This window comes from Ostrea edulis, chromosome 9 (assembly GCF_947568905.1).
Source record: "Ostrea edulis chromosome 9, xbOstEdul1.1, whole genome shotgun sequence".
NCBI lineage: Eukaryota > Metazoa > Mollusca > Bivalvia > Ostreida > Ostreidae > Ostrea > Ostrea edulis.
This window is the reverse complement of record NC_079172.1, coordinates 54,809,414-54,820,789: the sequence shown is the minus strand read 5'-3', so window position 1 is coordinate 54,820,789 and position 11,376 is coordinate 54,809,414. Positions and strand designations below refer to the sequence as shown.

General features: G+C 35.3%; 1 protein-coding gene across 3 annotated transcripts; it reads right to left on the bottom strand.

Annotated features, from left to right (window-relative positions):
- Nucleotides 1-157: 157 nt before the first annotated feature.
- Nucleotides 158-11,374, bottom strand: LOC125658045 (succinate dehydrogenase [ubiquinone] cytochrome b small subunit B, mitochondrial-like). Of its 3 annotated transcripts, none has more exons than XM_048889090.2 (4): nt 11,306-11,374; nt 7,657-7,830; nt 5,067-5,226; nt 158-635 (listed from the first exon to the last, which is right to left on the bottom strand). In XM_048889090.2, exons 1-4 carry the CDS (start codon nt 11,328-11,330, stop codon nt 476-478), a joined length of 519 nt encoding a protein of 172 aa, XP_048745047.2. In that variant the 5' UTR covers nt 11,331-11,374; the 3' UTR covers nt 158-475. The 3 variants fall into 3 exon arrangements, with proteins under 3 accessions (XP_048745047.2, XP_048745045.1, XP_048745046.2); XM_048889088.2 differs by having other exon boundaries at nt 11,007-11,309; XM_048889089.2 differs by lacking the exon at nt 11,306-11,374 and adding an exon at nt 8,275-8,347.
- Between the last annotated feature and the right edge of the window lie 2 nt (nt 11,375-11,376).

The window sequence follows — 11,376 nt, the reverse complement described above, 5'->3', positions numbered from 1 at the left end:
ACGCCCGGTGATGTGGTGATTGACAGGAAGTACTTTGTGTTTAACAGAATTAATAATTACCTAGTTAGACCTTGGGATATCCATATTGCTGCTGTTATCAATTAATCTGTGATAATGATCTGAGCATCACATAAATAAACAATATCTATAGAGGATATAAATGTAAACAAATATTTAATTTATGCAAATAACAGCCTTGAAGCAAGCATGTGTTACACAAAGCAGTAAATAAGAGTCTTTTTTCACTATAGCAACAATCTGCAAACTTCGATAAATCCTAACTTTGAGAGCATAATTTTAACACAAACTATTCATAATAAATAGTTCAGGTTGCCTGTTCTTAATTTCCTGTTCATCCTTGTACAGTAATGGAAAGTCTTATACTTTTGCATGATGGTACATAATGTTCAAGCAAAGGAACTGTTGTTAATAATTATGCAATATCCAATGGTAGCATGAAGTCATGTGTTGGGAATTACAATCTCCACACCATCTTTATTGCTTCACAGACTCCGACATCATTATAATTAAAATACAGAAGTCCAGCAAGTCCAGCAATGGTCAATATATACCACGGATAATGGATCCATGGAACAAATTTCTCTAAATAATCTGTTAGCACCCCATCAACACCCCTGAAAAAAATAAATAAAAAATTCTGACTGTCTCTCACTAAGGCAAACTGAGCCAGGAAAAGTTCATGCATATGTATGACAATCAAGAGCTGTCCAAACTTGTATCAAGAGGCCCATGGGCCACATCACTCATCTGATTCACCTTGGCTCATATTTATAGATTTTTCCTATATATTCGCATGCAAACTTTGATCCCTATTGTGGCCTCATCCGACCCCCGAGGGGCAATGATTTTAACAAACTTGAATCTGAACTAGTCAGGAAGCTTTCATGTAAATCTCAGCTTTTCTGGCTCAGTGGTTCTTGAGAAGAAGATTTTTAAAGATCTTTCCTATATATTTGTATGTAAAACTTTCATCCCCTATTGTGGCCCCATCCTGCCTCCGGGAGCCATGATTTGAACAAACTTGAATCTGCACTATGTCAGAAAGTTTTGATGTAAATTTAAACTTTCCTGGCCCAGTAGTTTTTGAGAAGATTTTTAAAGATTTTCCCTATATATTTGTATGTAAAACTTTGATCCCCTATTGTGGCCCCATCCAACCCATGATTTTAACAAACTTGAATCTGCACTATGTCAGAAAGCTTTCATGTAAATCTCAGCTTTTCTGGCTCAGTGATTCTTGAGAAGATTTTTAAATGACCCCACCCTATTTTTGCATTTTTGTGATTATCTCCCCTTTGAAAGAGAAATGGCACTTCATTTGAACAAACTTAAAAGCCCTTCACTCAAGGATGCTTTTGGCCAAGTTTGGTTGAAATTGGCTCAGTGGTTCTAGAGAAGAAGTAAAAAATGTAAAAAGTTTACAGACACACGACCTACAACAGGCGATCAGAAAAACTTTCAGCTTAGGTGAGCTAAAAATGAGAGAGCTCTAAAGTATGACCACCCTCCACATAATACTAGAAGTTAACGAATATAATCTATCTCAAGATTTTAATCTACCACATTCACTGTTTGCATACATATACATGTACACCTAATTGCAAACTTTAACAGACATTAAGAAACAAAGAATTTTTACAATTTTTTTTCAAAAACATTTACTCCTTCAGTGACCTTGACATTATAGCCTTGGTCTATGATCACAAAAACACACAAGTAAGTATTAGCATACAGTGCTTTCAATCATAATTTTAAATTCATATTAAACATAACCCCCCCCCCCCCCCCCCCCCCCCCCCCCATCCAAATGATCTTGTATCATGAAAGACCTTTGTCATAAGCAACGTCTCTGTCCAGTTTGAATACACTGTTACAAAAATATGACTCTGATAAAAAACTACAACTTATTTTCCTTAAATCCAAGTCATTAGCTAGGTCTTGACACACCTTCAGGAGAGCTTAAAATAGTTCTCTATTAACTTAAAGTTCAGTTCCTCAGACTTTTCCTAGTGAGATTGACCTTGTCCAGATCACCTTAGGTAAGGTCAAGGCATATGAGCACTCAAGTTATAACCCCAACACAATTAATACAGATATACAGACATACAAAGTGAGTCCACTATACCCGCAAACTTTCATGGGAAGGTGTATAAAATAATTGTCACCAAGTGAAAAGTTTTTCAATTTTCTATGAGAATTTATGAAAAATTTACCGATAAGTTAACACATTTTCTTTGTACAATCTTGACATTGGCCTAGAAGACTAACATCAAAGGTATGGGGCCTTTACTAAGGTCAAATTGAGATGGGAGGGCAAGAAATCAAATCCCACAAACTTACTGGGAACTGACTGCAAAACTTTGACCTACCAAAACCACAAACAACAAATATGATGAGGTTACATGGTTCAAAATGCTGGTAGCTCTCTGGATATTTAGACCATTAAGATAAAAAATAATAATCATATAATTCAAGAAACAATCGCAGTCTTACTTTTACATTCACAGTTGTCCATATCAAAGTAAACAAATCATGGTTCAATTCATACTAACACAACAGATGATTAAAACCTAAACAGTAATATTTCCATGAAACGACATTACATGTATTTGGAATCATCAACAGACAGGAAAGTCAAAATCTTACACTAAAACTGGAAGTATGCATATGTAATATACAATAAATTAAACTAAACTTCATAAAGCTAACAAAAATTATATGCCTTTATTGTATTTCTTGGTGTTGTAGACTACTCATATTGTATGGCAATCTTATAAATTATTGTATTAGGAGAGAGCTACAGATGTGGGTACACTCAAGTTTTTGAACTTGTGTCCAATCCTGCTGATATTTTGTTACATGTAGTAATATATGGTCAATTCTAAAACTGGAAATAGATATTTCCTCCCCCCAAAACTAAACAACATCCAAATTTCTTCCTTACTATTTTTACTTGAAGCATAATCATGATAATGTCAGTCTGAGAACTGAGCCTCTGTACACAATACTACTACAGTACCCGCAACGTTATTCTTGACATTCCTATCATGCTCTATCGTGCGTGTATCCTATCGTATCGTGCGTGTATCCTATTGTATCGTGCGTGTATCCTATCCTATCGTGTATCAGGTTTTCCATTTTCTATCGTGTTTTGCGTTTATCAGGTCTATCGTGTATCGTGTTTTGCGTGTATCAGGTTTTCCGTTTATCGTGAAAATCGTTTATCGTGTAGCTTCGGAAACTATCGGGATCGTATATAAAATCTAATGAAAAAGTACGATACTTTCCGAAACCTTTATTCATTTTGTTAAAGAAGCTATTTTTAGGAATCGAGGAAAGACGGTATATTTGAAGGAGAACATAAAGTTGTCGATTTTAAGGCAGAAGAAGAGCTATTTGTCTGTCCAGAGAGAGAGTGAAAATTTATCACAATTTAATTCTAAGTAGTCTGGAAATTAGGACAGTAAACCGAGCACAGTAAATCTGAAAGCTCCTTCTGAAGTTCATAAACATTTGTTTGTCTAGAAACAGTTATTTGTAATTAACACTAACAGAAAAATAGGGAGTTCCGATTTGAAAGGAAAAATCAGTAAATTACATTGTTTATCACATACATGTATATTTTAATAATGGTTCTTTTTCTTCCGATTTTTTTTTCCACGTGTATGCTACTTATATAGCAACTGCTGAACTTGTGCGCGTCCCTATATCTGATTTTGTGTATCACCCGTGTTTTGACAGCTAACATTCTCAGGGACATTGTATTTCACACATTTAGAAGATTAAGTTTTAAAAGGGTGCAAGGGTGTTGCATCCCCCAAAATTCTGCTCAACTGGGCACGATTCCGCTGTCATCGTTGTTGTTTTTTTATATACCTTGTACATGTACACATGTACCAATACTCATACGTGTAGATACTGGAAATTTATGTTGGTTTTGATGATTATTTTAATTTTTTTTACACACTAAGCGTTTCAAAATTGCGAATTTAAAACAAGCCGGGTTTTGTTTATGTTTTTTAAACAGTATATTTATGTTTTGTTAACAAAATATCAATTCAAATAAATATGTTCCAATTACTTATGACTATCAATTATCAATCATAGTGTAAAAATATCTAACAGGTGTAGTGCGGTTGATTTTTTTTAAAGCGGTCGTTATGAAAATAACTTGAGATGTTGAATGATCCGTGAACTTAGAGCTTGATGCAAAATAACCCCCTCCTCGCTACACGCACAATATTACTTGGTTTTATTTCATACTCAAGGTAATATACATTAGCATAAGAGAGCTACTGAAGCATGATATCACTACATTATATTACATTTTAGTTAATTCCCTGTATAATCTATATATTAAACATTAGGTGACAATATAAGTTTTAGAATCATTGGCTGATAAAATTCATATAGATATCAAATAATGAATTCAATGCCGTATATATTTTATTATTTTTTTAAAATTTTAGCTGTGATGGCATTAAAAAAAAACCAAAAAACGTACGACCGTGGATTAAAGAAATTATATGGTACAAAACCGATCAATGTTTTAAACAAATGTTACCGCGACGGGGACAGGTAGCTGATAGTCATCCCGCGATGAGAACGCAGTTTTCCTGAGTTACCTATAGATTACCGCGTTAGATTTTTTCCCATCGCGAGAACGCGGGAAACAAGAAATCCGCTTTGTCCGTAATGTAGGTATATAATGAACATTGAAATCCTTCAATATTATTATCAACATAATGTAAACATAATGTAATTATGTTGTAGGTATCAAAATTTCGTTCCGTCTAAACCGTTTCTAAATTTACAACATTTCTATCAGGTTTTCCGTTTATCGTGAAGATCGTTTATCGTGTTTTGCGTTTATCAGGCCTATCGTGAAGATCGTTTATCAGGTTTTGCGTTTATCAGGTTTATCGTGTATCCTATCGTATCATGCGTGTATCCTATCGTATCAGGTTTATCGTGTTCTATCGTTTATCATGTCAAGAATAACGTTGCGGGTACTGTATGTATTCTAATCAGAAAAGCATTGTTACCAGAATCCGTGAAGAAGAACAGTTATAGATAACAGAGTGTCCATGGCTGGTCCCTGGACAATGAGACAGGCAGGCATGACCCCCAGCATGCTGATGGCCAGTGCACGCTCCACCTTCCAGTGGGTGGAAGCCATCATGGCATGATCCCCTCGCTTATCCTCTGAAAGTAACATAGAGCAGTGAACATTTAAAACAATTCTTGATGCACCAATAAAAATATTTCCCCCCAATTATAGACCCATTTTCATATATAGCTCATCCACTTAAGTAAAATCTTGTATTAACTAAATTTGGCCCTACTTTCTAATATGTGTCCTAAATAATTCATCTATGAACTTTATCCAAATCTGCAGGACAGCAGTAATTTATCTGTATTAAGTTTTTAATGAGAGATGTTTTTAAAATACATATACCCCCCCCCCCCCCCCCCCCCCCCCCGGTGCAAAATTGAAAAGTGTTATACACATACGTCATTTAATTGATAGTAGTATCATAAATTCAAAATACTGAGCAGAAAATATCGTCCTATGTCAAGAGTGGATTGACCATGTGACCTAAAAATCAATAGAGGTCATCTACTCCTTACGCTGTACCAGTGTACCACGTTTGGTGGCAATCAAGCAAATAATTCTTAAAATATAGGAGACAATATATTATTATGTCCAGTTCAACCATTGACCTTTGACCATGTGACCTCAAAATCAATAGGGGTCATCTTCTCCTGAAGATGTACCAGTGTACCATGTTTGATATCTGTCAAGCAAAGGGTTCTCAAGATATTAAGCGGACAGTATATTCCAATGTCCAGTTTGACCCTTGACCTTTGACCATGTGACCTCAAAATCATTTGGGGTCATCTACTCCTTAGGATGTACCAGTGTACCAAGTTTGATATCTGTCAAGCAAAGGGTTCTCAAGATATTGAGTGGACAGTATATTCCTATGTCCAGAGTAGATTGACCCTTGACCTTTTCACCTGAAAAACACTACGGGTCCTCTTCTACTCATAACCAACCAAATTATCAAATATAATTATGATCAAGTGAATGGTTCTCAAGATATTGAGTGGACAACATGTGGTCTACCAACCGACCGACATGTGCAAAGCAATATGCCCCTCTTCTTTGAAGGGGGCATAAAAATGTACTATATATGTATCCTACAGTCATCTATTCAACAAATGGCATCATACAATCATAAAAGTCAAGTCATTCTTCAAAATCATCCCCAAATATGTTATTTGCACAACAATTCTTGTACTTCTTTAACAAGAGGCCCAAGGGCCACACCCCTCACTTGAGTCACCTTGGCCCATATCTAAAAATTTTCCCTCTATATCCACCTGTAAAACTTTGATCCATATTGTGGCTCCAACCTACCCTGGGGGTCATGATTTTTACAAACTTGAAACTGCACTATGTGAGGAAGCTTTCATGTAAATGTTAACTTCTTTGGCCCAATGGTTCTTGAGGAGATTTTTTCTATATAGTTGTAAAACTCTGATCCCCTATTGTGGCCCAATCCTACTCCCCCCCCCCCCCCCCCCAACAACAACAAACTTGAATCTGCACTATTTCAGGAAGCTTTCATTTAAATGTAAACACTTCTGGAACAGTGATTCTTCAGAAGATTTTAAATAATTTTCCCTATATATTTGTATGTAAAACTTTTATCCCCTATTGTGGCACCAACCTACCCCCCGGGGCCATCATTTTTACAAACTTGAATCTGCACTATGTCAGGAAGCTTTCATGTAAATGTAACCTCTACTGGTCCAGTGCTTCTTGAGAAGATCTTTTAAAGATTTTCCCTATATATTTGCATGTATAACTTTGATCCCCTATTGCGGTGACCATCCTAATCCTGGGGGCCATGATTTTAACAAACTTGAATCTGCAATATGTCAGAAAGCTTTCATGTAAATTTGTACTTTCCTAGCCAAGTGGTTCTTGAGAAGATTTTCTATATATATTTGTATATGAAACTTTGATCCCCTATTGTGGCTGCATCCTATCTTTCATGAAAATTTCAGCTCTTTTGGCCCAGTGGTTCTTGAAAAGAAGATTTTCCCTATATATTTTCAAGTAAAACTTTTATCCCCTATTGTGGCCCCATCCTACCCCCAGGGGTCATGATTTTGACAAACTTAAATCTGTACAATGTCAGGAAGCTTTCATGTAAATTTCAGCTCTTCTGGCCCACCCTAATTTTGCATTTTTGCCTTTCAAGGGAGCATGGTCCTTCATTTGAACAAACTTGAAAGCCATTTATTTACTTTGGCCCAGTGGTTCTGGAGAAGAAGTTGAAAATATAAAAAGTTTACTGACAGACAGGTGACAGACGACAGGTGATCAGAAAAGCTCACGTAAGCTTTCACTCAGGTGAGCTAATAAGCAAAGTTTTTATCTTCCCAAGAGAGAATTCCTGTTTAGCACCCATTTCCTGTTGCCATGATGGGTGAAGATCATTCAGAAATCTTAAACACAAGCTAAAGCACTGTCACCATCATCAGACAACACTAAGAATCCTAGAAACAACCTTTAATTTAAGCTTGCGTAATGAGCATTTTCCTGTTTCTGACTGAGCTTACCGGGTCTAAATGGACCCCTCTTTGCCCGGAAGTTTCGGGCTCTGAAGAATTCCACCACTGGGTGACTACTGGCTACTGGAGTCAGAGAAAAGTGTTTGGTGATCTGGCTATTTTGGAGGCTGGCTGAAAATTTTTGTTGAAACAAACTGTTCTTTGTAAATAAACAGCCAGTACCTAAAAAAGATATGTATACTCAACATTAATGATTCCTTTTAAAGCATTTAGCAATTTCTTCCTTAGTTTTTTAAATTCTATTGCTTTATATGCCAAGTGAATCTTTAAGGACAGTATTGGACCAAAATGATAGACAGGGTTTGCATCCCTCCCCCCCAGTACTTTTAATGAGCCTCTCGCTTTTTTCAAACATTTCAAAATCAAAGGTTGCTAGACATCATTCACTTTTTTAATTACTTCCTGTTTTAAGAAATAATGTCATGGATAAATTGTCAAACTCCAATGACTTCTTATGTTTATCACTTTGTATGTGAGTTAGAGATGCATTCCCCATACTAACAATGTTTATTTTACATTGCACATGCAGTACTTTACTCTTAACAGAATTAAAAGTTACTCCAATTCCCAAGCTTTGTAGTAGAAGAGGTGACATTTCATTCTTACGAGAGATTTTATGGCCATGTGCTTTCTTGTTGACAAAAATCACTTCACACATATTCATATTCCGAAAAATAAAAACACACAAAAACACAAAGAACCCAGAGTATACTGAAACACCTGTAAGACAATTCTATATGCATTAACTCATCTAAAATTTAAAAAAAAGTGGTAATGCATGTAAGAGAAAATCAACATGATTTTTTTTTTCATTCTGCTTTTTTTATTTATGCAGAATTCAAGCACCATAAAAAAATGAAAGCAACTGAAATGCAAATTAAAGCACTTTTCATGTTTTTATGCTGTTTATGCATTTCAAGAACTGGGTCAAAATAAAACCTAGAAGCACTCTTCATATGGTCTACACGAACCATTATATGTGCAACTCACAAGAAATTTATGGCATCCTTCTGCATGTAAGAGGCATGTCCATTGTGCAGCAGTGAATGCAGTTATATGAACTGATTCAGAGATAGTCACTAAGTTATAAAGCACAATATCCCATAGACCTAGTGACTATGAATTCCTACTGCCCTTTAATGAATCATCAAATACAGATTTCAAGTTAAATGGGGTCTCTGTACTGAGATTGTAGTACTGCTTACAGAGATGTGTAAGAAAAGACTAACACACTGATGAGCAATGGCATTACTACACATACACCTGACAGTCTAGATACTGTATACATACTAACTTAAAAACTCTGCATGTACTTATCACAAAGCATCAGACCATTGGTAGAAAGTCATAGTGAAATAATTTTCTAGCCCAGGAACTCATAAAAGTAGAGAAAAATCTTTTATCAAACATTATAATATTCTGAATCTTCTTCAGTTATTCTTCCATTTCATATTCATTGTGAAAGATTTAAGAATCTGATCAACATGTCTGCACATTGGTTTCTCTCGACTGTAAGTAACAGTCTGTGCACCATGTACCCGACATCATTCATTTCCCTCATCATGCAAGAACCAAGGTCTGTTAGGCCTCTGTTAGAATTCTTGTTTTGTTTGAAACAATCATAATCCAATTTGTGATCTTTGTTGGGGGGTTGCTGGTCTGTTTTTATGTTTTCTTGCGGAATAAAACTTCAAAGGCATTCTGTTTCAAGGTAACTCATGCCATTCATGGTTTGAAATATGCTGAAGGTTATGATTCAGAACGAGACATTCAACAGCCCTACCAACTGCCCAGATTATGATTTTTACAAAATAAAATCTAGAAGCCTTGATCATCACACTCTGACATGACTTTGCGATGACTGAATGGTATGAGTGTTCAATTTTGTCATGGGTTTGTCAAACGACACCAAATATAACAGGAAGGGAGAAAATGCAACAGTTCAGATCAGGATTCGAATCTGGGCCTCCTGAATCTCTAGTCAGGTGTTCTACCAAATGAGCTATCTGGCCACCAGCGACTGAAACTGGCTGACCGCTACACCACAACAAAGAATCCTTAGTGCTGCTATGTATGGAGTAAATCCATGGTACTTCACCTACAGCTGGTGACATCTCAGTATGAGTTAAACATGTTCCAAGGGACAAAATGCAAATAAGCAAACAAACATACAGTTCCCTGGTATACATTTGACACTCGGTAATATCCTGAAATACAGGGTGGGTGTAATGTCCTGATAAGTGTAATGACCTGATTGACCTGATGGGGTATAAAGTAATATTATTAAGGAAATAAACGTTGTATTGAAATAATTTTTGTTTCTTATATCTTGTTTTATCATTCTTTATGATATTAGAAAAGAAGAAATTACAAGAATTTATTTTAATACCCTTTTTATCACATTTAGCAAACGTGAAGGGTGTAATGTCCTGATAATTAGTGTAATGTCCTGATGAAGTATTTTACCAATCTGAGCTGTAATGTTAAGTGTATATATTTATTTTTTGTAGTCATTATTTTGTATGAATAGTTATATTTAATATGTTGTAAAACATAATTATTAAATATTGTTTAAACGAGTATTATAACGAGTTTTCTTCCGCGGTGGTGTAATGTCCTGATGAAGAATGACCTGATGAGAATTTCTGCGGTGTAATGTCCTGATGAAGATTGACCTGATAAGACGCTTCGTATAGCTTTATTACTTTAACAAGTTGATTTGAAAGTTATATGAAAGAAGTAGTATTTATATATTGATTATTTCGAAAGTTTTCATAAAGATTATTTTAATTTCGGCATTTTGAAAGAAGTATATTTGCTATTCCAAAAATTGGTATATTGAAATTATTTGTTTGTGCGTCGCATGCAATATTTTAGGTCATACTTTTCATTTATATATCATTTTTGTAGAAATGTCCCATCAGGACATTACACTAAATATCAGGTCATTACACCCCTCGGGTTTGAAAATTATGAATTATAATGCATTAAGACGCATATAATTTTTAAAAATCATTATCATATGAAAGAAAGGTGTATATTTAATCAGAACAAATCTTAAAATATCATCTTTTTGATATATACTTCAGCAGAGATTGAATTATACCCTATCAGGTCAATCAGGTCATTACACCGACCCTGAAATACAAAAGGGAAGCTGTAGGATTAAATCAGGACCAAACCTTAGATAAGGGAGAGAGCTAATATTCAGCATATTTCTCTAATCACAGGACCAAGTCTTGCTGATTTCCTGTAACAATGGATAAACCTCGTGTTGTTATACAACCTCATAGGGTACGATGTCGATGGCACCGAGAAGGAACGTGAGATTTACTTACCAAATAAATAGTTAAAGCAGTCACAACAATTTCTATCACTGTGAAATTCCGTTGCAAGAATATTCAACAAAGAAAACTGCACAAGGAAGAAATTAGACTCTTTCACGTTATGGTGGTAAATCCTAATGTCTGTAATGATTATGTGACCTTGCACATAACTGACGACGCATTTTGCAACAAACTGGTGAATACAAAATGCCAGTGTAAATTCGCTATGCATGAGTAAGAAATTTTCATTTAAATATTTTAAAAGATATCAATTTTTAACCAAGTAATTATATTTATGTGAAGTCAAATACCTCTCAACAAACCGATAGTAGCCATCTTGAAGAGTTCACAAAGGTGCGCAACTCTTTTTTTACTTGAGTTT

Bases quoted from the DNA above. Each gene is read 5' to 3' on its own strand.
- LOC125658045 (XM_048889088.2), bottom strand. From the start codon at position 11,226: ATGCATAGCGAATTTACACTGGCATTTTGTATTCACCAGTTTGTTGCA. The intron at 7,831-11,006 runs GTAAGTAAATCT...TATCTTTTTTAG, and splicing joins CTGCTTTAACTATTTATTTG to GTACTGGCTGTTTATTTACA. The intron at 636-5,066 runs GTAACAATGCTT...TATTTTTTTCAG, and splicing joins GTTCTTCTTCACGGATTCTG to GGGTGTTGATGGGGTGCTAA.